A 27,724-nucleotide genomic window follows, 5' to 3' on the forward strand; every position below is an offset into this window, starting at 1 on the left:
GAGAGGTCGATACAGTCAAACCTACTTATAACAATACCGCTTGGAACGATATATCAAATATAACAATGAACAGCTGCAGCCCCATCAGCTTTACCATGTGTTCTATGGCAAAATAATCTGCATATAACAATGCCATAATAGTATATGATTGGTTATAACAATTGAATTTCGGCACTGAGAGCCAGCCCTAGCAGGAAAGGCTCGCAATCGCTGCAGCCGTACCAGTCAATCCTCATCCCAAAGTTCTTAAAATGATCAAGTTCCTACGGAACTTCATTTCCACTACGTATTTCACTCGGCCACGGGCAGCAGTTGAGCGTCCTGCAGAGAGATGTCAACAAGATTGCCATGAATCGGTCAAAGCGGACCGATTAAGGGTCTCTGCTTGCAAATAAGCGAGAACTGCAAGCTACTTCCCTCTAAATAAAACTTCTCATGTTTGTCATGCTCTCCGTGTGGTTTCAGCTCAGCACAGTTATAATAATCATCGCCTAAACAATGATATTTTCGTGGCACTACGATTATAACTGGGTTTGACTATACAAGCAATCATTCAATATATCCAGGATTACATATTTTTAGTTTCATGTGATAAGCGCCAGAAACTGCCAAATACTGCTACCTGGAAATGCAGTGATGTTTCAGTGTGGAGATTAAATGAAAAAAAAAAATCCAGGAGTGTGTGAATTTGGTATAAAACTGAATAGTTTGCAAACAGTACTAGTTGTTCAACTTAATTCACACTGCACTTTCACTATTCAAACGGCTTGAGCCTCTCATATTAAAAAAATTACACATTTCCTTTTCATTTCAACTCTCAGCGAAGAATGGCAACACTCCCAAACGGCAGTATTTTGCACTCATTACAAAAGTTAAATTTGCTCTTTTCTCGCAGAATGAAACGTTAGCGCACATCAAAAGCCCACGTGATAATGCTGGACTATGCATAAAATCAATGTCCTGATGGCCATCGACAGCCACCGCAGCCACACTCGTAGATGGAGAAACAAAGTGCAGGCAGCAAGTCACAGCACTGAGCCACGATGCCGCCGATAGCTGGCTGTGACTGACTGGAAGCATCATCATGTTTCTAGATCATAAAGATATGCGCACGCATAGAAATATCCCAGCGTGTGATGGAGAGAAGAAGGGTGAAGCTGCAGCCCATATGCATTGCTGCGGTTATTTCACAAAGACCACTTTGACGGTCTTCAATTTTTGCCATTTAAAATCTAGAAAACTCTTATCTTAAGCCACACAGAAGACAACAAAAAAAAAAAATATGATAGAGACGTTGGGCTCAAAGCTTCATCTTGTCCGCCTTATGTGTTGCGCTGAAAGAATTACAATATTGAAACACCGAAGCGGTGGCCTAGTGGTAGAGCATCAACCTCGTATTTCGGGAGGTACCAGGTTCGATCCCTGGTGCCATCGGGTACACAATAATTTTTAATGGGCACAAGATTTTCCCTAGCCTGGTGCTCGGCTCTTCTGGAATGAAATGCTTGGGAACAGGGTATTGGACCGAAGAGTTCTGCCAGGTTGGTGCAGTGGTTAGGGCACTCGACTGCTATACCAAAGGAGGATATAGGATAGAACCCCGGCCGCGGAGGCCCCTTTTTCATAGAAGCGAAAAGCAAGGTGCACGTGTGCTGTGGTCTAAAATCCCCAAGTAGTCTAAATTTCTGGAGCCTTCCACTACAGCATCACTCATAGCCTGAGTTGCTTCGGGACATTAAACACCGTAGATCAAACTAAATCAAACCTTCAAAACATGAACCAACTAGCTCAGAAATAAACGAGACTTAGAGCCAGCCCACACAATCACACCACACACAGGGCAATGCACATACTAGGGCATCTAACGGCGTGATTTTTTTCCATGTCTTTATAGTTTGGAGCTGCTTTTGGGTGACTGGGCTCCATCGCGACCCTTGCAATCCGACAAAATCAACATAAGAGGGCTAAACACTGTGTCATTGCGAATGCTGCATTTTCTTCCATAGCCAGTGCTTTTGACTCAAGACATCATCAGTGGACACTACAGTCGAACCCGGATATATCGAACTCGAAGGGGATCGCGAAAAAGTTCGATATATCGATAATTCGATATACAGAAATTGGCTTGTGACGGCACTTACGATACGAAAAAACGATACCGTATTTGCCGCGTAATCAACCCACTCGCATAATGAACCCACTCTCCACTTTTGCACCCGAGAATTTGAAAAAAAAAAGAAAATGCTTTAAGGCCAGCTCGCTCACATTCCAGCAATTGAGCGATCTCAGCGACGAGCGGCAGCGACAGAGCGAAAAATTCCCAACTTGTTGGAACTGCGTCCCGCTCCGCTGGCCGCTCGAGCCACTGCGGCAGCTCAAAACAAGGTTTCTGTGTCGCTGCGGCAGAAAATCGCGAGCGTTTTCGCTTGCATGTCGATGGCGCGCGTCACTCCGTTTCGGTCGTCGCAGCCACAGCTCATTTCTTGGCAGCGTGCCAAGATGTTGCGCAGCGATAACGTCGGAGCGCGTTTATCTTTTTATAGCTCCTCCGGTGGCGGGGAGCGAACTTGGCAGTGTGCTGCCTGGAGTGCCCGTGATGGCTTGATTGCACAAGCCTGGTTCGATTTATCACGCCGCGCTTGGGGCGGGCGTCATGATCGCAGTAGCTGACGGCGTGCTTCCGTTGATTCATACATGCAAAGATAAACGGCTCCCGCCAAAAAAAAAAAAAAAGCCTGCCGCTTCTTAAGTTCGCAGCCGTCATATCTTCGCTACGTCGCACGTGCAGCACAACGATAAGAAATAATGACTCTCGCAAAAAAAAAAAAAAAAAACAGAGAGGGCTGCCGCTTCTTAACGTCCGCAGGCGCCATAGCCACGTCAGTCGCCGCGCGCAGAGGGTTCGCAACACACGCTGGAGAAAGCGTTCCACGTCTGTTTGAAAACGGGCAGAGCTGGCTTGGCGCATGCGTAACGCATGCTGAAGGAGAGAGCTCGGCAAAAGAATGGGCACACCCACGCACATGGCTTGCAAACGTGATGTGCTGGCGCGCGGGAAACGATAACTGCAGATGCGCGCGCCTTTGGGGAATGGGCGCGGCGCTGTCCAGAACTGTCCCCTCTCATTCCTTCCGCGCGTGGCTTGAAAACGTCACGCGGCAAACGGCCAAGGGTGATGCGATCGTCTTTAGGGAAGGCACACTTTCCAGTGCGTGGTGCGGAGTTCGATATATCGAACGACCGGCGAAATTGAGTTCGATATATGACGCGGCTTTCCTATACTTTTACATGGGATTTTCAAGGGGATATTCCGTGAGTTCGATATAACCAAAATTCGATATATCCGGGTTCGATATAAGCGGGTTTGACTGTATAAGGATTCCACTTGCAGCTCAAGTTGCTGCTCTTCTGACTGCTTTGTGAGCACTCTTGTTGCGTTTCGCCAGCAATGCCTCCCCTCACAATTAATCTATTGCTGATCTCGAACCTGAAGCAAGGAGGCATGCAGCCATTTCACAATACCTCCTGGCAGTATTCGGCAGACTTTACTCCTATGACTATTAAGTCAAACTGATATTAATAGACATTTTTTTGCAATTGTTATCTAAGAAATTGCAAGCAGTCGAACCTCGATATAACAAACATGGATATAGTGAATTATCAGATGAAACGAACTAAAATCGAAGTTTGGTTGGTCTAGTTTATTTCTACGGGAGTTCTTTCAGTATAACGAAACAAAATATTCTAAATTTGACGCTAGATCAGTTATAGCGAAACGGCTTTTTTGCATTAACACGGCAAAAATGCGTAAAGGAGGCGAAAAAAAAACCATCAATAAACGCAATTTTTTAATCAATTGAATCAGCCGCCGCAGAAGTGTGTTTGTTTGCGTGCCGAGTCATTTAGCGGCGGCAACAAAAACCACCGCCAACCGCTTATGGCCTCCGAGATCACACAGCGCGGCGGTCACGCACGTGGTGATGACGGAGGTCATAAAAGGACATGACCAGATTCGAGCGTCGCCGCTGCTCGAGTCCACCCATGCAACGGCTGACAGGCATGTGACAGGCATAGGACAGGCATGTCATCACCATTGCCTGCCATGCCTCTGCCACTCTGACCGACCCATGCGTGCGCGCTACACTCCCCGAGTTCGTTGGCTCCGTCGTGCAAACCGTGCGCGGAGGCAAACATCCCTTCTTAGTATTCATCCAACACGAAACAAAAGGCGAAATTTCATGTTTACACCGAGCTTTTAATTAAAAAATTCAGCATTTTTCGAGCCTTTGAGTTGTCCATATTAGTGCGCATTTTGTTTCGTCTTTTTAGCAGACTTATTTACAGGAATTTGGGAGCACACTTTTATAACGAATATTGGATATAACGAACAAATGTTCGAGCCCCGTACTACTTTGCTATAACAAGGTTCGACTGTACTAGTCAAGAAAACAAACTGCTAATACTATACAATTTCCTCTGCACTACTTAATGCCCGACAGACCTTACAGGTATAGAAAAACTATGCCGATGATGGGTGAAAAGAAAATTTGCTTGCGAAAGCATTTTTCTTAGCTCTGACACACCTGCAGAAATGGATACTCAAAATTATTTGAAAATATTCAGTTCGATCCATAGGCAATTTTTATAATGTGCACTGCCTTCTACCTAAAATATTTTGACATCCAAACACTTCTATGAAATCTAATTTCTGAATGCTTGCAATGTTCAAACTGCGAAAGTGCGATACGAATGGAATAGTGTGCATAATGTTAACAAACTATTAAATGTTTCAGATGCTTGCAGGGAATGTAAAGTTCACTCACTCGCCATCCTTCTTCCTGTCACGTGACGACTGAGAAAGTGGGGCTGCTGGAGGGGGTGGAGCGGCAGAGCTCTCCCCTGGGGGCGGAATGGGAGGAGGAGGAGGGGGAGGAGGTGGCGGCGTTTCTCTTCGAGGCCTTTTGGAGGGTGGGCCGCCCGCACTCCTGCCGTGGACAGAGGCACCAGCCGAGCCCTCGCGCACAGGTGGAGGGGAGCGGCCAGAGGACGGTGGCCCGTAACGCCCACCACCACCACGTGAGGCTGGCACACCACGCGCACCACCTTCACGGCCGCTGCGGTGGCGTGACGATGGGGGTGACGATGGCCGCTCAGGAGACGGGCTCTCGGGAAATGGTGCTGAGCCATGTGACTGGATGGCACGGGCACGCTGCACGTGCAGAGCGACAGTAGGTATTAGATAAAGCCTATGTTCATCGCATCGCACCCCCCTCTGCACATTTGCACAGAAGTAGAATATGTTCATTTGTAAAGTAATAGAAGTATGTTCCAAGACATTCCTAATCAACACACCATTGAAATAGGAGCCTTTTTCCTAACCTTTTTCCATGAAGGCAATGAAGTTGCAATTCTGCCAATATCTGGGTGTTGCATCACCCTCTCAGTATACTTCATATTAAGATCAGATCCACGACAAGAAATTTTTACACATCAGTGAACCTGCACCATTGTAACCCTATGATATTGAACAGCGAGTATACCCCATCAGAGTTTGCAAAAGACAAATACTTACGTATGGTAGAAGCTGAAATTAAGGAAAACCAGCCTCAGCATTGACCATATAACACTGTCCTCAAAGTGTATGAAAATTCCTCGCGCATGTCACTTTGCTTGCACAAGCAAGCAACACAGCAAAGTTGCACAATGAATGCACTGACTGTTAGCTCCAAAGGAGACATTCATCTAGGCAAAGTCAGAATCCGAGCAACTAAGAGCAACCCTTGTTTCCAAACTTCTGTAACTGCAAAACAGCGATTCCTATTTGGAATCAAAGTCTATTCATAATGCAGGGCAACCAATTTCGAACATTTATGAAGAACACAGTTACCTGTGTAGCATTCAAAGACACTCAAGGCTAGATAACTGGCACTGCAAAAAAAAGTAACTTCATAAACTTTTTTATGTCCTTTCTTATCCTGAGCAAAACAAAACTCTATAAGGTGTGTGTATGCGAAAGCCTGAGCGTTGCTCGTGCACACGGTTTGCTCTTATTACCATTATCAACTAAATACACCGTCATTATCATTGCCAACGCCATCATTGTCAATATCACTAACTGCAGAGTCATCGTCATCGCTACTATTATCCCCACGATAGACGAGGAAAATTATGATGAGCGTTTCCCGATCCTGGGCGTGACGCAGTTGGTTGAAGCACTCGGCTGGCTCGGGATCCAAGGGATTGAGGTTCGATTCCCGGTAGAGACAGGATTTATTTATTTTTAACTACTATCTTCGTCACAATAGACAAAGAGAATTATGATGTGTGTTTCACGATCCTGGGCGTGACTAGTTCGTTAAACTGCTCGGCTGGGAATCTAAGGGATGAAGGTCCGATCCCGGGCGGTGACCGGATATTTATTTTTCTGATGACGCTAACTTTGGTTTCGGGTGATGACATCATTTGAGTGGCGGCTATAGTGTGACCGAACGAACGCCGGCAGTGTGGGCCATTAAAGGCTCTCGCCTTAAAGAAAGGTAATTTTCATGATCAAAGAATGGAAAAACGACTATTCCCCCCTTTATGCATTTCTCTTACTGTGAGTCTTCATATTACAGTAAAACCTCATTATATTGGTTCCCACCCAAAGCCTGTGCAAGTCAATGGCATCAGGCACTGGTTACTTCAGATACCACAGGGTTTGCAGACATTGATTCGGACCGGCCCCCGAAGTGGTCCCATGTCGAGGTATGACCCGTCTGACTAGCGATTATCCAAAGTAACATCCTCAGGCTCGACTTACATAGTACATTCCTTGCTGTGCACCTCCGGCATGTATGCAATGGCAGTCGTGATGACCAGTGGAAGGTCCCTGTCATCATAATGAAGAAATTACGCTTGTCACTTCATCAAGGGATAGGCCAGCCACAGAGTTTTCTTTTTTGCTGCCACGCCCATGGTGACAATGGGCGTGGCGGCCTCATCCAGTTATGCAGCCGATCCAAGCTGCGCACTGTTAACATGGAGGGAGAAGGCTAGGCTGCTTATTAAGCCCTCACTCCTCTTTTGTTTTTTCGAAGAGCCATGCAGTTCCGAAGCCAGTTCATGCTTCCCTCAGTTGCATCTGTGCAACTTGACCGCCCTTCCAGAGTGTAGAAACCATGCTTTCGCCATTACTTATTGGCACGATAGCGCCTCCCAATGTGACTGCGCTGCTATCACGTAGCATAATGGAAGACTCCATGGAGACCCTTACCATTACGGAGTAGCTCTGCTTCTGAAACTACCAATAATCGGCATGCCTAACAGGAATGCTCTAGTGCGTGGCCTCGAGTCCAAGCGCCGCTCAGCGCTGGCCGATGGGTCCGACAGCCTTCTAAGATGACTAAAGGGCACCAGCGATCTCCAAAACATAATGTGCAGCATGATTTCAGGTTTAGCGGTTAGTGCTGAACGGTGCAGATATCCATCGAGGCCATGCGCTCGAGCGTTCCCATTAAGCGTGCTAACGGCTGTACGTAGGTTTTCTGACCTGCACACCGCTGTCCTCAACGGAGTGATTTTTCAGCATGGCACCACCAGTTCATCGTACCTCAAGTAGGTCCACACAGCACCTTAGCCAAAAGGCAATGCTCAGGGAACACTTGGCCGTGTCACATGTAAAAAGAAGTCTGGCGAACAACATGGCAGCTCCTGGGGTGGAAACGCCTATATGCAGCAAAGAATTTGATGGAACTGCAAAAAATCGTCACTGCCACATTTGAGACAACTGTTTAAAATGCAATGGATTCATTGTGAACCAAGAAAGTTCACAACCCAGTTGAGCGTGCTGCAAAACGCACTATTAGTTCAAAAAGGTTAGAACTGCCACATGCAAGAAATATACTTCAGTGATGGCATAGACTAACATACTATTTGCGAATGTGCCAAGCAATTTGTTATGCCATACTCTGCCGTAACGGCACACAAATTTTTTCCCACACTGAAGTTAAGCCTTTACGAGCACCTGCAAGGATGAAGAGTGGAAAAAGTTATCTTCCATAGGCTTATAAAAGAAACAGCCAGTATAGAACCTTTTGCTCAGAAGTGAGCAAACCATCCCAAGGCACAGGGGCCATTTCATTTCCCTCCTCTCTGCAGCCTTCAATCACTGCACGAGCCAAGGAATGAAAATCTCACGTGCCTCGGCTCTGAGCTGCTTCTCTCGATCCCTGCGCCTCTTGCCAGATTTCTTCTTCTTTCGCGGCTTTCCAGCTGGGTAGGGTGGCGGAGGACCTTTGTTCCTGAGGGAGCAAGACGAGCGCCACTACAGTTGCAGCTTTGAAGCTGAACTTCCTAAACAGCAGCAACTGGTGGGTAAACAAAACGATCATAATCAATGTGATAGTACCATGCCACATTTGAGGTCCTTTTACGAAGTTATTGGTACCAATGTTTAACCTTTTGTTTCTGCAGCCATTCTGAGTGCAATTTTGGCATTCGTATGCATGTGAGACATTCATGTTACTTGTGACCTATAAAGGGTGACCTATAAAGACTTGCGGCCTAACTAGTGACCTGTAAAGAGAAAGGGGAGACACTCACGGTTGTGCAGTAGACATGGTGCTGCCAGCAGCCTTGCGCTTGGGCTCATTGGGGGGCCCCGCCGGGCTGGGGGTGCGGGGGCCACGTGACCGGCCTACGTACCCGTCGTAGTCGCCACCATCCCGGGGTGCCCCCCGACGACTGGGAGATGTCCGGCCGGCCTCAGGAGGCTCCCTTGACCGCCCTCGATGCCGGTCACGGCCATGGCTGAAGAGAAATAAACGGGCACTAAATACTGATGCTGTTGGCCCACTACATTTTAAAATATCCATGAAATTATGCATTCATAAAAAGAATAAATTTGCTTTTCAATATCAATACTTCAATCTCTAAAAAAATAAAATAAAAGTTTAGATTCTGGCCTAGTGAGAAAAACCTAAGCACTTGAAGAAAAAAAAAAAATCTGCCACTGTGTAAGAACTACTCAAAAAAAAAAATAAAACTGTCCTTGCTTAGTGGACAATTTCTAAAACTAACCTCCAAACTTAAATTCACCTAAAACATTAAGCAACATTGACAGCTTCAAACAGGATGTCACTGTAGAGGGACAAGCTGCTCTGCTGGCAGACACTTTCTACAGCTCTCAAGAACTTATAAAGTTAAATCTGGATATAGCAAAGCTGTGAAAAGTTAGCAATTTTTCGTTATGAGCAGTTTTTCCAGGGAGACTCAAAAATATAGTATAGGTATTAAACCAAAATGAGAAGTAAATTTAGGCAACATGAACTAAAATATGTTTATGTTGCCTGTCATATTGTCACAGGGAGGGGCCAAGGAAGCTGCAGCCAACGTTCTCAGATAGAGACAGTTAGAAACAATCGCCGATCTGAAGTGAGTTGATCACAAAGCGACCGCAGCGCCCCTTTCTCCCGCTGCGGTAGATATGTGAGGCCATAGAGCTAATACACAGGCGGAAATTTTAAAATATTACTTACCCTTTCTTTTCAGCAACGCAACGAAAAATAAAAATCACCTGCGTTTTTTAAACACATCTTTGTACGCATGAAACGCCATCGTGTTTTTAGACGTATCTCAGGTAGCAGACGACCCACTTGAGCTGCATCTGCAACCTCCTTGCTTCAGACGCGTCAGTAGATGCGGTGGCTTACATATGCGAACAAAAGTGTGTTTAAAAACACAAATAAAATTTTATTATCCATTGCATCGCTAAAAGAAGAGTGTTAGCAGTATTTTAAAATTTCCACCTGTGTATTAACTCTATGGCCTCACCCATCTACCGCAGCGGAAAAAGGGGTGCTGCGGTCGCTTTGCGATCAATTCGCGCCTGACCGGCGATTGTTTGGGCCCACTTCGCAGTGTGGCACGCCAGCACAGTTTTCCAACTGTATCTAAGAACGTTGGCTGCAGTACAATTATACAGTTTATCTGTGTCAACTACATTAACAAAATGCAATTGTAGCCATTCCTGTGGTGGCTATTACGTTTCACTGTTACAAAACTTGAGCTTAATTTAGACGAGTTTTAATTAACACAGGACAGTTTGTGCAGTTGTTCACTGTCAACCCGACCGCATCAACATCACAGTTACATGGAGCTCAGAAATAAGCATGCTTCAATAGGGGTAGCATTAAGGAATTGAAAAACTTCACAATATTTCCAAGAATTTGTCACATCAACATTTGTTACATCCAAAATTAGCTCTGCTCGTCTACCCAAGTTTGTGTCATTCTTTTAAGGTGTGACAAAGAAACATTTTTGTATGCTTGTCTACTCAAGAGTTTTGTCAAATACTGTGCAGCTTCTTTCTTTACTACTCCGTCACAGGTGGATCACCTGGCAGTCACCACCAGTTACGCTCTAGAGAAGCTAAACTCAGCCATTTAGATGCGTGGTGAGCACTAGTTCTCTCGTGAAATGATCAATACAATGACAATGCCACTGAATAAACACAGACAGGCACAGCAGCAAATGAACGACTAGGATGACTTGTCGGTGACGAACTGCACCCCAGTCTGGTTTAAGGCCTCAGACTCCAATCAGGCTGCTCAACGTGGCCTTTACTAGGAGACAGGGACCAAGGTAGAATAGCCGTGCTCCTATACTGGAACCTTCATCCAGAATTATATTCAGTAGACTTTTATCTGAAGACACCGATGATGTGAAATGGGGAGCCAGGCTAATAAAGCTAGCATTGTGAAATGTGCCTCCTCACCGCCCGGCATCCTTTTCATGGCCATGCAAGGATGACCCAGTCCGAGATGGCTCCCGGCTGCCCTTGCCATCTGCAGAACGATGTGATGCAGCGGCGCGTTCCTCCATGCCTCGGTGGCCACGGTGATGCCGCTGGCCCTCAGCCGGTGGCGGCTGTGGTGGGGCACCCGCTGTGCCACGACCAGCTGACAGCGATGCTTCGCCCGATGAGCTGGAACTCGATGAATCTTCGCTGTCGTCATCATCGTCCTCGTCATCTGAGCTGGAGCTCGACGAGTCTGATGATGATGAGTCATCCGACTCGCTCGATGATTCACTGCTAGCGCTTGCCCCACCCTAAGGGAAACCAGCATAAACACAGGAATATGCTTGATTGCTTCCAACAATGATAACGTCAAAGCTTGATGAGCAAATGAAGGAAAGGAAGCCTGCAATGGGGGCCAGTAAATCAAACTGGAAAAGAACCCTAGGCAGTGAAGTTATAAAATAGTGATACAGTCAAACCCGGATATATCGAACTCGAAGGGGATCGCGAAAAAGTTCGATATATCGATAATTCGATATACAGAAATTGGCTTGTGACGGCATTTACGATGCGAAAAAAACGATACCGTATTTGCCGCGTAACCAACCCACTCGCATAAAGAACCCACTCTCCACTTTTGCACCCGAGAATTTGGAAAAAAAATATATATATGTTAAGGCCAGCTCGCTCACATGCAAGCGATTGAGCAATCTCAGCGACAGAGCGAAAAATTTCACTTGTTAGAACTTCGTCCCTCTCGCCGATCGAGCCACCGCCACCGCGACAGTTTAATACAAGGTTTCTGTGTCGCTGTGGCAGAAAATCGCGAGCGTTTTCGCTTGCATGTCGATGGCGTGCGTCACTCCGTTTCGGTCGTCGCATCCACAGCTCATTTCTTGGCAGCGTGCCAAGATGTTGGGCGCGGCGTTTATCTTTCTATAGCTCCTCCGGTGGCGGGCAGCGAGCTTGGCAGAGTGCCCGTGATGGCTTGATTGTACAAGCCTGGTTTGATTTATCACGCCGCGCTTGGGGTGGGCGTCATGATCACAGCAGCTGACTGCGTGCTTCCGTTGATTCATACATGCAAAGATAAACGGCTCCCGCCATTAAAAAAAAAAAAAAAAAAAGGCCGGCCGCTTCTTAACGTCCGCAGCCGCCATATCTTACGCTATGTCGCGCGTACGGCACAACGATAAGAAATAATGACTCTCGCAAAAAAAAAAAAAAAACAGAGAGGGCTGCCGCTTCTTAACGTCCGCAGGCGCCATAGCCACGTCAGTCGCCGTGCGCAGAGGGTTCGCAACACACGCTGGAGAAAGCGTTCCACGTCTGTCTGAAAACGGGCAGAGCTGGCTTGGCGCATGCGTAACGCATGCTGAAGGAGAGAGCTCGGCAAAAGAATGGGCACACCCACGCACATGGCTTGCAAACGTCATGTGTTGGCGCGCGGGAAACGATAACTGCAGATGCGCGCGCCTTTGGGGAATGGGCGCGGCGCCGTCCAGAACTGTCCCCTCTCATTCCTTCCCCGCGTGGCTTGAAAACGTCACGCGGCAAACGGCCAAGGGTGATGCGATCGTCTTTGGGGAAGGCACACTTTCAGTGCGCAGTGCGGAGTTCGATATATCGAACGACTGGCGAAATTGAGTTCGATATATGACGCGGCTTTCCTATACTTTTACATGGGATTTTCAAGGGGATATTCCGTGAGTTCGATATAACCAAAATTCGATATATCCGGGTTCGATATAACCGGGTTCGACTGTAGTAATCTCTAGTGCCAACAATGTCATAGCTGTCTTTTGTCACAAACAGCATTTCAAGCTCACTTTATTCTTGTCATGCAAAATCACTATGATCGCTGTGACTTCATGCAGCCAGCTCAAGCATGCTGCACTTATTTCGTTGAAGAGCAGTCCTGAGAGGACCACCAGACAGTAAAGGCCAAGTGAAACGAAATTGCATTTTGGCTTCAATGTCAACGGCAAGTCCCAAAATTAATCTGGACGAAGTTTCATACTCCGTATAAAATTATTTCTGTAGTTCCAAGCGTTTCAAAGCTGTGCAGCAGACGAAGCGTGCACCTGGCTGCGTGTGTGGAGTTGGGCGATTTAGAATATCACATAGATATGGGCACTTGAGAAGCACCCAATGAGTGTTAATGGTCTGCGGATGGTGTGCAGTCAAGGGTTTGGGGCTGAAGAGTGGCTCGGTGGTGCCGGGTACGTTGCAATGTTGAAGTTTAAGAATTTCCGCTGCATTAATCATGCCGAAATACTTTGCAGCCGTCAGGGACACAAACGCTCTCGGTGTGCAAGGAACATGTGCGTCGCATGCATTTCAGAAGCACGGGTACAAACCGTGGTCCATGCTGATGGTCAACTTTTGTTTGCAGCATTGTCAATTCATACAATCAATGCTCACACCTCTCAAAACAACCGAATTAAACCCCTGCTCACTCGATGAGGTTTCTGCAAGAAGCAACAAGCTGCCAATATGCTACAACCGCAGCACCTGAGGACCCGATTGTGCCCGTTTCTAAGTTATTTCCAGCTCTTAGTAATGGCCGCCCCTTTAACAGTTTCAGTTCAAGAAACAATGGTTGTGGAGAACGAGTCATGATTCGCTCGCTTTAGTTATGAACATTATATACTATCTCACTTTTAATGCTTTTTCTTGAGGTACTAATAGAAAACACTCCTTTTACGGAGCGAAAAATTTTGTTGCAGTTGGAAACACACAATGACCTCATGAAGTCCCTTCCCTTTGTATCCGTATAGCTCTCTTTCGTTCCCGTCTCTTTTTTCCCCAGTGGGGAATAGTAGGACACGGTCTCAATTGCACCAGCTAATCTAGCTTCCTCCAATTAATGTTTTTCCCTATACCAAGAAGAGGAGTACCAAACAAAAGATCAACAACAATTGGTTTCGCCCTCCCCAAAGAAGGTGTGCTCAACAGTGGTTGCTGCTCAATTACATCATTTAGTGCTCGTCTGGAAGGCATGCCGCACATTCGCAATGCCCAAGTTCATTGTAGTGTTCGTTTCAAAGTTGTAAAATATTTTTTGTGCCATGCCGCCTTCACCTACGTAAAACTACCGAGCCCCTTGTCACGAAAGCTGAAGCCTGGGCTATGATGAGGCCTTCCAACCACCAGCATATTTTGTTTTACACATTACCAGTACAGCGCCCATTACCAAAAAAAAAAAAAAAGGCATCCAGCATCAGCGGTAATGTGTGAAGCCTAAGGGGAGAGGAGGCCAGGCGAAGAGAGTGGAGTGAGGGGGCAGTGTCTCACATAGTTATTGGTGAATTAAAACGTGCAATTCGCTCGCATGGTCTGAACACGCAAGTGGCAGTGGCAGCACTGCAGGGTTAACACATTAAAGCTAATGCACACTCTAGCACGCGAATGGGTGAAGTGCATTTCTGAAGTCAACGTAAGGGATCATGGCATAATAGTCTCCTACCACTACCTGGTTTGGTTTATGGAGTTCACCATCCGAAAACAACTCAGGCTAGGTGAGACGCCTGGGGTTCTTTGACGTGCACCGACACAGCACAGCTCACGAGCACCTTACTTTTCACCTCCATCGAAAAGCGGCCGCCCCAGCCAGGATTTGATCCTGCATCCTTGAGCACAGAAGTCAAGCGCCCTACTGCTAGTTGCTACCGCTTAGTTCTGGTTCCATCAATCTCTGCTTGCTGCACTGTAATAAGTGCAGTCTCTGTGAATGATATCACCTATTCTACAAATTTGTTTCTGCTTTGACAACGTAGATTGTACTGCATCATTGCGACACCAGCACGTGATGGTCACATGCATCACTTGAGCGCAGAAATGGATAGTCACAGATGAATAGTATGCCAACTGTCATGGCTCTGCACAGTAGCCAGATTTCTGTGTGTTTGAAAGAATATAGAGGAATACATATAGACACCAAATTTTGGTCGCATTTTTCTTCTTGTTAATAATGCGCAAGTCATTCCTGTATATCGATTCTCAAGTAGTTTTTGAATATGACAGCTAAATAATTTATAATTAAATTTTCTTTTCTCACCAGTTTCGGTTTCAGCAGCCAAAAGATGGCTGTGACATCATAACCGTGATTCAAATGACACAGCAATGATTATATCGCTGTATTTTCACCCCTCGCACGACCGACCTAGACTTGACTATCGCGAAATTTGAAAAAGAAGTTTGTCGCAAAAAATAAATTTGATTATAAATTATTCAGCAGCCATAGGTGAATATAATGTGGTGAACCGTGTACAATAATGCCTTACGCGTCATTACAAATATTAAAACACGAACCCAAAAATTATGTGTCTACACTCTCCTTTAAAGGTTAACATTAATCTTTATATATTCACAGTTTGCCTCGTTGCAAAATACCGAAACCTGCAAAGAAAGGGGACAGATGCATCTTATGCAAAGCATGCAAAAAGGTTGCCAGCAGGCTAGAAACAATAAACACTACTGCATGCACGACAAGTGTCAGCAACATCTCATTTGTATTATTTCGTTTACACTCCAGGCTGCATTTTGTACACACATCACGAAGCTGAGTTGAGCTGGGTTGACGTTCCTATGACATAACACAGAGTCGATCACACTTGTCTAGAGCACTTGAGCGACCCTGCTATGGAGTAAATGAAGCCAAATCAGAATGGACCTGCTTTGTTGGGGCACTACGGTTGTACCTGTGCAGTTTGCATGACCCTTTGGCTGCACTAAGGTGCAGATGTTATCACTAAAAGCCAGTACTTGCTTCATAATTTCATTTTATTTCCACCATACAGCACCACTCGAGCGCTCTAGAAAAGCACTCATTAATGTTAAGATGTTGTCACAAAAGCAAATTTTTAGAATAAACTCAATGACTTCATGTACTGAAATGGGGCAAGGAAAGAAAGTAGGGAGCCAGAACTACGAGTAGCAGACTACCAGTAATCCTTTGCGTTAACTTCAGAAACACATCTTACCTATTGTAATATTCGACTAGCGAATCCAATCTTCCTTCTTTTTTCGTATCCTAACTGAAGGCATTACTGCAGGGGTATTTACAAGAAAATAAGCAGCGAAATAAGAGGCGCAACGAAAGACTAGAAAACTCTGGTCACAGTTTATTGTGCAGCCCGTAAACAGTCTCCAGCCTCTGCACCCACCTGCTGTGGAGGATGTGCAGAGCGAGCCGTCTTGGTGGTGCCCGGTGGGTGGGTGGAAGTGGCTGGAGCGCCCGTCCCGGTGGCAGCAGCTGTGGCGGTGGCACCACTGCCGCCAGCACCCTTACTGCCACCACTGCCGCCGCTGCTGGCCGGGTGGTTCTCCTTCTGCAGCAAGTCTAGCTCCCTCTGCAGCTGCTGACGCTTCATCTCCAGGGAGAGCTCCTCCTTGTAGTCCAGAAGCGCATCGTCAATGGGCCAGTCTGCGTGACAGTCACCAAGAACTCTAAAGTTTGAAGAGGTAATTATACCTTCTTCAACACAATAAAAATGAAAAAGGGAATCGAAAGGAGTATCACTTTCAGACCTTCTGCCCTTCTTTGGCTTGGTACCAAAGCGATCCAGGCTTCAAGGGATGCTGGAGTGAAGGATTCCAGAAATTTCCACCACCTGAAGTTCTTTACCGAGCACTGACATCACACAGTACATGGGTGCTATGCTTTTCGCCTCCAGTAAAAATTGGTCGCCATAGCAAGAAGAATAAGCTTACGTCCTTGGGATCCGAAGTCAAGCATCCTAGCCACTCAATGCGGCGGGGCTTTCTGACCCTATTAAGGAAAAAGAAGCGACACACGCAGGTGCGGCACAGCCCTCTCACAGTTCATGTGTTATGAGAGCACCAAGTCTAAGGCCAACTTTGATCCCATCGCAAAAGAGCACAAATTTGCAAAAGCTTTACTCTTCAGCCCATATGGGTTGCACATTCAGTGGCAAACTTGGTGCACACAAGGGTTCCCACTTGCAGCACACTATAATAATGTTGCTAATAGCTTTTATCCCATCAAATACTGTTGCTTAAAAAATAACTGCTCGAAATTCAACCATTCACTCCTTAATGATATCACCATCAATGTCCTCGTGCTTTTCTTACCTTTTTGCTTTTGCCCTTATCACTTCCTACCTTTTCAGCCAACATAAATGCAATTGACACTGTTGTGATCGGGCTTCTAGCCACGGTTCCCGCGGCCCCTGCAGCTAGCGGTTCCTGCAGTCAAGCGGATGCGGGCGAGCGCCTAATGCCCGCTTACAAGCCCGGTGCTGTACCGCAAGGCACTGGCATACTTAGGAGAAGCCTCGGCATTTGGCGTGTCTGGGCTTGTCAGAGCAGAGACCAGACATTTTGACGCCTCAACGACCGCCGGCGCCACGGTGGCCTGCCCTCCTCTCCTACCTCTTCGCACCGTGGTGAGAACCCAGAGCGCTCATTATTGGACCTCTTGGCCCGCAGCTAACTACAGCGATTGGATTGGACAGTTTGAAGACAACGGCTTTCTGACCCCCCATAAAAGAAGGTGCTCAGCTGGTGGTCGGCGAGACCCGTCGAGACTGCCGTGAAAGTCGTCGCGTGCTGTGCTGCGCACCTGGAGCGGACGTAGCGGAGTCTCCCTGGCCATCGCTGTATGTAGACAGTCGCATAAAGACAGTAACTTTTGGCCCCCGTGCCGGTATTGTTGCGCCCTGTATCATGATTGTAAATATAGAGCCTTAATACTTGGACACGGACCAGTATCGTGACAACACCTACTCAAACTGTTGGTACGCTTAAAGATTGTTAATTTGAATCCTGTTAACTCAGAAATTCTCATGATTCAAACTGCCAGCACTATCCTGGCCAACGTCACGGATAGCCTATTGCATCGGATGCCCACTCATTTGGACACTCATCTTGCACATAACTTGAACGATCTCCCGAAGCGAGGCTGCACCAAGGAATGACCTGCACAGCAAGAAATTGCAAAAACATAGCCCAAAATAGCAACTTACCATCGGATGCGGCCCCCTCCCAGTTTTTTGGCGGCTTGGCATCTTTTGCTGGTGGCTCCTCTTCACCTGAGGAAGGTGGGCTCCGCGGCCGGGTCACCACCACAGTTGACTTGATCTTGCTCTCGGCATCTGGACGCCGGCTGCGGCTGCCACCACCAGTGCTGCTTCCACCACTGCTGCTGGCAGCCACACCCGTGGTGACTGTGACACTGCCTCCCCCAGCACCACTGCTTGCCGACACTTTCCTCCTCTGCAAACAAAAATGTCGATGGGAGTGCAGATCAAAGGCCGAAAAGGCGAAACTTAATAAGTAAAAAGGTGAAAAGCATCCCTGGTATAAAGGGCTTCAACGACCCAAAGCTACAAGGAATATATATATATATATATATATAGTGAAAGCTCGTTAATTAGAATTTTCGAATAATTCGAACTGCACTACTTTGTCCGGCCAAGCTCCATAGAGATCTGTGTACAAAAAAGCCTGCTAATTCGAACGCGAGTCGGTTCCCACACGGATAATTTGAACTATGTGCCAAAGCGTTTAGGCGGCTTGGCACACAAATGGCCAAAAAAAAAAAAAAAAAAAAGAATACCCTCGCGAAACAGTGGCATAGTTAGAGGCTGCGCATGTCCGAAACGGGGACAAAAAATGAAAGCATGTGAAACCATGACAGAGTGAGTAAAGCCTAACTGGCGCCATGACCGGCGTGGTAGCTGGCGGCGCCGGAGGGTAGGGGCTGGTAGAGTTACTAGGGGCTGAAGGCCGCGGCTGCCTGTGTCTTCAACGCAACCTGCGAAATTCGCAACTAAATGCTCATTAATTTGAACCCTATTAATTCGAAAATACGTAATAAGTACTTTTGGCGCAGTCCCAGCCAACGCCCGTGAAAAGCTATGACATTGAACGGGCGCGCGCTAAGGGTTAGGTGAGAAAACCCTTTTCTTTTTTTTTTCTATCAGCCGCGATCATGACGCCGGCTTTTAGCATCGTTCGCTTCCAAAGACGTCTGCTGCTACCACGCGTTCCAATGATTGAGTGGCAGTAGACGGCGCCCGCCCCAATCGCCCATGGCATGATAAAGCGAACGTACCAAAGACGAAGCTTGCACAACAGGACAAGCGCTGACACTCGGCCAAGTTCACTCCCCCCTCCTGCTAGAGCTAGCGTCAAAAGGTAAACACACCATGATGTTATCGCTGCGCAGCATCTTGGCGCACTTGCCAAGAAATGTGTTGTGGACCGTGATGGCGTGAAATGGAGGGACCCGCTAACTACCGACGCCTTTTGTTTTTTCTCTTTTCAAATTCTTGGGCAAAAATCGGAGGTGGGCAAGTTCATTATGTGAGTCGATTCGTTAAGAGTAAATACGGTAACTTTACCGTAATGCAAGTGGTTCTTGTCAGTTTTTTCGAGGCCATTCAATAATTCGAACTTTTTTTCCAGTCCCGTGAAGTTCGAATTAACAAGCTTTTACTGTATATATATTTTATTCTGAAACAGTGGCAAGCATACTGTAGTAGAAAAGTTCAGTCATATCAAAACTACTTGGGGTTGCTTAACACACATCAATATTCCTGTACACAAGCCTTCAGCCAGCACAGCCAGCGGACAAAAGGTCAGCCAGCATAGCCAAGAGCAAACCCCTGACCTCGAGGCAGAATGCCATAGTCTGTGAATCAGCGCGGTGGGTTAGCAACATGTTGAAAAATGGCTCTATGATTATTCTTTCTCACTTGTGTGTTTGATGACACTCCATCGAAAAGCGTGCAGAGGTGTGCCCGGACAGGTCCCTCCTGCTGGTGCCAGTCATGTGTCATCAGACATTGCAGTAATGCAATTTTACGTGACTCCACGTAACAAGTCACGTGATATGTTACACCAACGGTGCCACCACTCATGCATGAAGTGAGCCTCTAACAACATAACTGTTAAGTGTTCCGCAAGAGGTCAAGAGCAGAGTTTTGTAAAGCTGTTGGAGATGTGCATAGACTTCATCTGCTGCTGGAGTTAGCACAGGGCTATCACCTAGTAGGTAGTTAATTTTGTCTGCCACCACAGCTAAAAGCGGTGCTTGCCTAGTTAAGAATAAACAAGATATTGTCATGTGCAGCAAATGGTACACTGCTTAAATAAATAACACGTAACTGATTTCAAAGCTGAACCAAATATTTCACAATATGTCACAAAAAATGAGATGATGCTTTATATTTGGGACATGAAATGCAAGCCATGGGCAAACTACATGCATGTGGGCTGATGTCCTTCCTTAGATGGACTGCCCTGCTAAGACTCACGCCTAAAGCAACAAATACTGCAATCAGGTCCTGTTGCATGCGCAAAGCAGTGCATATCTGTTAACTCTGTTATCTGTTAACAGCCCATTACTGAACCTATTGTGAAGTGTTTCATAATGCTAAACAAACCTGTGGCCCAGGCAAGTGGGCCGGTGAATACTACACTAGCCTGCTTTCAGGAATATGTTACCTGATGAAACAGTAGTACCCAGTGCCTCATGCTTCTGCTCCATTAGGGTTTTGCCCTTGGTACAGGCTACCACCATTTTTTTAATTTGTCCATTTGCACCTTCTCAAAAAATTTAATTTCCACCAGCTATATGTACCAGAAGATAAGACGGAACGAATAGACAATGCCCAAATAAAACCAACAGTACTCAGTTCATTAGGAAACTGCTAGCTATATTTGTCAGTTTTCATTGCAGTAAGTGCTATTTCCGGAGAGAGAAGTTTGTAGAGCAGGAATGTTGTGCACGTGTACTACCGCCATTAGCTCTTGAATGCTATAAACAGAAAGTCAATATATAACTGGCAATGAAGTATTTTATGTCGGCCTCAAAGCAAAAGTGTTAAAGGGCTGCTTTTTAACCCACCTTAGGAGATGGTGACCGGCTAACCGATTCCTTGGCATCCTGTTGTTTATGCCGAACTTTGTGCCTCAAGTCTTTCTGGGATGCGTCCCTGAAACAGAAAAAAGAAATTAGAAGTCAGCTGCAGAGAGTGCATTTAACTAGAACACTGCACCCAATTCTCTTCAGCATGTTTCTTTCTTACTTTCCAGCTCAATTCATGAGATTAAAAAGCTGAGGCCCCTAGCTAGATTTCCCTTTTCTGGTGTTAGTGACACCCAATGACAGATATCTTGTCCCACTAGACCACACAGACTTTGTACAGCAATATGATACACTAGCAAAAAAGAATATCAATGCAGAAGGGCAGAATCCATATGCAGGTCAGGAACACCGCAGACTCTAAGTTAACTAAAACTACCAGCATAACTTTACAGCTTGGCAGACAGAAAAAGAGAAAAGCTTTTTCAGCAGGCATGAGAAGAATGAAGATGCAATTTGTGCTCCTGCCAGCAGCCCAGCACTAATTACAGTGTAAAGCGCATGTTACACTGTCGACATATCAGACGCCACAGTGCCAGTCACTCTGCACAGTGTAAACTTTCCTAACACACAATGAAACCACAACCGAAGCTTGAATCCCCACAAGGCGGCGCCGCTCATGCGTGGCCAAATGCAAAAAACCAGCAGCAGCCAAGCACGCAAAACTATGTTTACATGCAACACTTGACACATATCTATGAACAGACCACCATAATAGACAACAGCATTGAGACAAAGCAAAAACAGCATGTCCTGGGGCGCGTCAGTGCACTCTATGCTGCAACTATACCGTTCACTTTTCCTGGGTTACATGCGGTACAGCTTTCCAATATTCAATAATATTAGGAAGACGAACATCGAGATCCTCCAAAGCATGCAAGCTCAAGCTCTCCGCATCTGCCTTGGACTGCCAAAATGCACCTCAACGGCAGCAACGGTTCTTCTCTCCCGCGAGCATCCCATAGCTACATATATTGCTGTTGAAACCATGAGGACACATATACGACACCTCACCCGGGTTTCCCGTCACCACCTGGCAACTATCCCAACAATTAGACCACATACTGCATTTGCCAAAACCATAGCAGCTCATCGCACCTACCTTCCTTCACAGTTCACTCCAGCTTCAAGACCGAGTTTACCCATATGGAGCCTACATGAACCGAAAGTTTACCTATCTATTCTGGGAGTAAAAAAAGAAAACGGGTGTACCATTGCCTGCCTTGAAGCAAATGACGTTGGGTCACCTGTATTCTATGCACAATAATCGTAAACACGTCCACACCGATAGCTCAGTTGCTTCAACAAGCTCCGCGGGGTCCGTAGTGATACCGTCGAGGTCCATCGTGCTGAGGATCAAGACGACGTACCCAACCTCTTCAACTGGTGCGGAACTGGCTGCCTTACGTGCAGCTATTGAATACATCGGCCAGGAACTTCCAGGTGTCTGGTCCATTTTTACAGACTCTAAAGCAGCGCTTCAAGGCGTTCAAGCTGCGCTACGTCGTGGATCACATGAACAACTAACTGCAGAGATCCGCGTGCTATACCACGACGCTACATCAAAAGGTCATGATATAATTTTCCAGTGGCTACCTGGACATTGCGGTATTGAGGGAAACCACCAGGCAGACCAAGCTGCCCGTTCTGCACACAACGACGGAACTACAGTGAACATTCCTATATCTAGAGTTGACGCAGCTTGTCGACTTCGTTCCTTAGCGGCGGAGCTAACGCTTTCAGCCCGGAACAAAGGAGAATTTTCCAATCGACGCCTCAGGGAACTAGACCCTGGGCTGCGCCTTCGTGTTCCCCCTAACAAAGAGCGGCGCGAAACAACACTGATGTGCTGTATGTGGCTCGGTGTTGCATTCACCAAAAAATACGCTTATGTGATGAAAACGGCGGATAGCCGTGAAAGATGCGGCTGCGAAGAAACCACACAGCATCTCCTTTGCGAGTGCCCTGCTTTTTCAAGCGAAAGATATGCGCTGCGTTCGGCTCTGGACCATCTTGACAGCCGTCCTTTCACAGAGGAGAAAATCCTCGGCCCATGGCCACAGAAGGCGTCTAACGGCAAAGCCTTCAAAGCACTTATGTGTTTTATGAGAGACACAAACTTGATTGAGAAACTGTGACTGTGCTCCTCGCCGCCTTACCTTTCCTATCATTCTCTTCTATCTTCCTCCTTTAAACTCCTCATCCCCCTTCCCCAGTGCAGGGTAGCAAACCGGAAGCTTTCCTGGTTAACCTCTCTGCCTTCTCTCTCTTTCTCTCTCTCTCTCTCAGCATGTGCAAAATTGCAGTGCCTCTGAGAAGCGTAATGAAGCTATGTTCTCTACTCTAGACGGAACCCACAAAAACTATTCTGTAATTTTCATTTCAAAAGTAGCCCAGCAGTGACAAGTATGAGGCACAAAATCACTATGCCCAGCAAACACTAATATGTTAGAAGAGCGCTACATGTCAAACAGTACGAAAAAGAAACCAAAAAAAACTCTTTTAGCTGGCAAAGATGCGCCAAAAAGGTAACCTGACAACTTCTAACTCAAAGCAGAAAGCGTGATCCACTGTACAACTACATCGTAACACCAATGTCAGCCCAGCAGTTTTATCCCCATTTTCCCAAAGGTTATGGAATTTAAGCTGGCTCACCGCTCAGACTTGGGCAGCCTGGAGGAGGAGGAGGAGGAAGAAGATGGGGGGTATGCCTCGTGCTGGTAGCGGCACTTGGACCCATAGGAGCAGGCCCCGTTGCGCATCCAGTTTCTGCACTGCTCTCCGGGGTCGTTACTACGGCTATGCCTCTGTGGCAGCACGGTTGACGCATGCAGGCAAGAGCACAGTTACTCGTGCTACAGTCACAGTACTGCACGGCATGCAAACTGCTGAACATAGCACACGGAAGCCGGACATTCAAACAGTAAAAAGCAAAAACCCTCGATCAGTGCTACATTGACCAGCTTTCAAACGGTCTACAGGATGTGACCAGTTGATGCTTCCTATCAAAAAGTAAAACAATAAAATTAGAGGGTCTCTTAAATGTCTCTTAAGAGGAGAATAGAGAAAGCCTACCCTCCTATAATTTGCCTCCCATCATTAGCCTCTCATCGGAATTCGTTGCAGCGCTAAATACAATTATAATTGGTTTACAGGGATGGAAAGGCACAGTATCTGTTACACTTTCTCCGGCAAGTGTGGGTTTGGACGGTACACCATCGCTCCTGTCGCGTGGCGTTCCTTGGCGCACGTTCAAGTGTTGCCTTGCAGATGGCAGGGACGCATCTCGCCTCGGCCAATTAGAACACCACAAAAGCAGGACACATTTTGTCCACAATAGCATGAGCCATTAAAATACATCTGCCAGATATATATAATACAGAAGTTCTGTCGAAAAGGTATACAAGTAAGAAAAGAAAGCAGAACAAAAGGTTAGTTTTTCAGATATCAGCCATCAGCACTGAGTCAACTGCTCAATTGAGTTATGCACCATTTTGAACAGTTGCTACAGCTTAACGTGCACGTTTATTTAGTCATTTGCTTTTTCAAACATAAACTTATGTGCAAATGAATTGACAAACACCATTTACGACCAATCATTCATCAACCATTAACACTGTTCTCGGGTTCTGTTATTTTTATGTGCACCAGCTTTAAATTCCAGTTCATTTTGCAGCCCTGCCCTGTTAACATGCTTCCTGAAAGCCACACTTTTTCAGTATAAGGTCCTAAAAAAGATTGCAGTATCGATAAATGAGATAATAAATATTTACGCCTCGTTAATATGAAATCTCAATAGACCGATGAAAATGTACAAAGCCCATTAGGGCAACATATTTCCACTGTGTTTACACAGACCGTCGTGAAAAAATCTTGCCTGCCACAACCAGATGTTTCCTTTGCTGCATTCTGATTGCAGGTAAGTAACGATAGGCAGTGTGAAAGTGGGAATGCTTGAGAGATGGCCTTCTTTATGTGGTTTGATTCTTTACAAGAGCAAATGTGTCCAGTCCATGCAACTCAACTAAGATCTCACTGGTAGTCAATTGAGTGTGTTCACACACACAGGCACATGCGTGCACACACACACACAAACAAACTGAACGAAGAGGAAGAGAGGATAACCGATGGTCATTAAGGGTAACGAAGTGGATTCCAAGGGAAGGAAAGTGTAGCAGGGGGCAGCAGAAAATTGGGCAGGAGGATGAGGTTAGGCATTACGTGGACGCAACTAGCACAGGACAGGGTTAATGGGAAGGATATGGAAGAGACCTTCGCCCTGCAGTGGGTATGGTTTGGCTGATGATGATACTTTGAACCAGTGGCTTTAGGTACATGAACATGCTAGGAAATATGAGATCATGCCATGAGATGTCACCATATGTCTCATGGGCCTCTTTTACAAAAGTGGCAGCATTTGCTTAATAAAGCGCATTAAAGATGCACTAAAGAGAAGCGCTGAAGAGAATTTTGAAGGCATCATTTAATTGTGGGAACTCGATCTACATGCCCCAAGCGTTCTTATAAACTGCAAATTATTGCCCTGTGTAGCAGAGTGTGCTGTTGAAACCATATCAAACACCCCGGATTTCATCGTTGCTTTCTTCAATTTACCACAGAGAGTACGAGGAGTCGCCAAGTGCGTGCAGTTCACCACATGGCGGCTTGCCGCTCTGCTGTCGGCAAAGTAATACGCAGAGTGATCTTGTGAACATAGCCTGCTTGCATCAGGCTTGTTATTTCTGTGACATGCTCAGATGAAGGTGCTCTGTTACTGTGGTATCTTTATCTTATTAAACTGTCCCATATGAGAATTATGTATATAATAAAACAAAATGCATTAAAGCCATTGTAATAGATCAATGCCATTAGTCATTTTGTTTCTTATTATATCTTATTTGTTAAGGAAACAAGTAAAATGAAATATTCAAGTTGGATGCAATGGCAAGCTAAGTGTACCCCATGAAAATTGTGTGGGTTTATGCTGCTTTATTTAGGATAGTTTTGATCGAATATTTAGGGAAATCCTCCACGGTGGCATAGACTTGTAGAATAGAAAGGGAGTAATTACTCCCTTACTACAAATCTACTCCACCTTGGAGGATTCCCCTAAATATTCGATCAACACCATTCCCACTTCGAGTTATTGATCAATTCACACTCGCCCTACCACATGTTCTGCTGACCGTCCTGGTTAGCTCAGTTGGTAGAGCGACTGCCCCGTAAAGGTGGTGGTTCCGGGTTCGATCCCCGGAACAGGACAAATTTTTCTTTAACTATGAAGTTTCTGAGAAAGCTGTATAGCTTTCCTTTGTAGCTGTGATGTCAATGAGTAATTACTCCCTTATTAATATAGTTTTGTGCTGGAACCAAAACGTGCATATTAACGAGTCATGATTGTATAGAAAACATCAATACAACACACAATTCTGCATTCAATGTTTACACATATTAGCCCTATTTCAATGCAATGGTACAAAACTGAGGCTGAGGCCTGGGCCCGTATTCCGAGTTCGCGTCGTTATCGAAGTGTCGCTATCTCACGTGACCTCGAGCTACCTGATTGGTCGAAACGTCGGAACCAGGTGTTGCCACTACGGAACCGGAATAGGTAGAAACATCATGTTCCGGCGTTTTCACCAATCAGATGACTCGAGGTCGAGGAGATAGCGACACTTTCGATAACGACGCAAACTCGGATTACGGGCCCTGAAGTGATGGATCCAAGACTATACCGCAGGAACCAACAGAAAGACACCTCAAGCTTGACACTAGTCAAAAAATTGCGGAAAAGACGTTGAAAAGGCATTGCGAAGACAATTGCAGCCATGCTGCTGCTCCTACTATGTGCGATGTAAAGGTGCACAGATGAAAACCCACAAAGAAAACATGGTAGAAGAAATATAACAAAATCAATACAACCCGTGAACGACAGTAGTCTTTGCTGGAGAAGCACAAAAGTTTCAGGAATAAGGTACGATGTTTCGCAGCGTTTTACAGTCAAATTAACTCGAGATTGTAGGGGTGCTTCACTAAATGGCGACTGAAAATAGCAGGTTTGATCGCTGGTCATTACGATTGCGCATGAAGAGTAGTTAACATATTCGACGCAAAAAGAACTCTACCTCAAAAAAAAAAAAAAATGCTTACTGTTATTTGAAGTCGTCGAGGTAGCTACTTGGTATCAGAGGTTCAATCAACCCGAAAATCGGCAGCTTACCTCCTGAGCCGTCACAGCTCCAGGTCCTAGTCGATCAAAAACGCTTGGTCTCCTGGGGCCGTCGCCGCTTTCCTTTACATTTTCCACTGTTACCTTGCGTTGAACCTTACTGGACATCTAGAGAGCGCGAGACAACAAATGGAATGTCGGCACATGATCTGAAAACCGCTCGTGAGCGCCATGCGCACATTACGAGACTCCGCGCGAGCCGCCGTAGACAGCGAGTCACACACCTCATTGTAAACAACCGCGCATGGCGATAGTTGAATTTTCCACACTAAGCCACTTGTTTCTGCGAGATACTCGACGCGATGCGACGAATACAGGCAAATTGCGTTGATGTCAGCGTCGCGATGTTTAGGAACTGGTGTTACCTTAGGCCGTTGCAGCCGCCGATCTCATCACATGGCGTTGGCCCTTCGAAACTGTGGAGAAATATTGTACAAAGGACAAAGAAAATGTGGACAAGAAAGACTGAGCACACCCACTATTAAACTTAAATCCCGAAGAAAGCTATAATAAACACCACACAAGAAAGCGGGTAGACGACGCCATGATATCGCCGCTAAATACGTAGGGTGTCGGTCTCTAGCGAACGGACAGGCCGACAGCATGAAGTGAGTATGCTTATAACTTTTTGAATATGCTGCTAACTGCGAACATCAAAAAAAAAAAAAAAGAGTTAACTACTTTGTAGGAACAAAAAGAAAATTACATTATACCATTAAGACACTATTATATTAGAATCCTTTTTTAGCGCGCGAATTTTGAACCGGTCATTTTTCAGGACGTGCCTACATCACCTACATTTTTATTTTACTTTTACTGA

At 46.0% G+C, this 27,724-nt stretch overlaps 1 protein-coding gene across 1 annotated transcript in view; it reads right to left on the minus strand.

Moving 5' to 3' along the window:
• LOC146199102 (uncharacterized) overlaps positions 1-27,482 on the minus strand; it is a 62,174-nt gene extending 34,692 nt beyond the window's left edge. Inside the window, exons 1-10 of the mRNA XM_084594582.1 lie at positions 27,270-27,482; positions 26,896-27,012; positions 23,331-23,482; positions 20,658-20,745; positions 17,770-18,019; positions 15,949-16,208; positions 10,757-11,091; positions 8,584-8,790; positions 8,183-8,282; positions 4,824-5,209 (exon numbers count right to left, since the gene is read on the minus strand). Coding sequence (XP_084450708.1) covers positions 4,824-5,209; positions 8,183-8,282; positions 8,584-8,790; positions 10,757-11,091; positions 15,949-16,208; positions 17,770-18,019; positions 20,658-20,745; positions 23,331-23,482; positions 26,896-27,012 — 1,895 coding nt within the window. The 5' untranslated portion in view covers positions 27,270-27,482. The remainder of the gene's footprint in view (positions 1-4,823; positions 5,210-8,182; positions 8,283-8,583; positions 8,791-10,756; positions 11,092-15,948; positions 16,209-17,769; positions 18,020-20,657; positions 20,746-23,330; positions 23,483-26,895; positions 27,013-27,269) is intronic.
• Positions 27,483-27,724: the final 242 nt, after the last annotated feature.

The sequence above is a fragment of the Amblyomma maculatum genome, chromosome 2 (assembly GCF_055883805.1).
Source record: "Amblyomma maculatum isolate TAMU_Amacu chromosome 2, ASM5588380v1, whole genome shotgun sequence".
In the NCBI taxonomy this organism is placed as follows: domain Eukaryota; kingdom Metazoa; phylum Arthropoda; class Arachnida; order Ixodida; family Ixodidae; genus Amblyomma; species Amblyomma maculatum.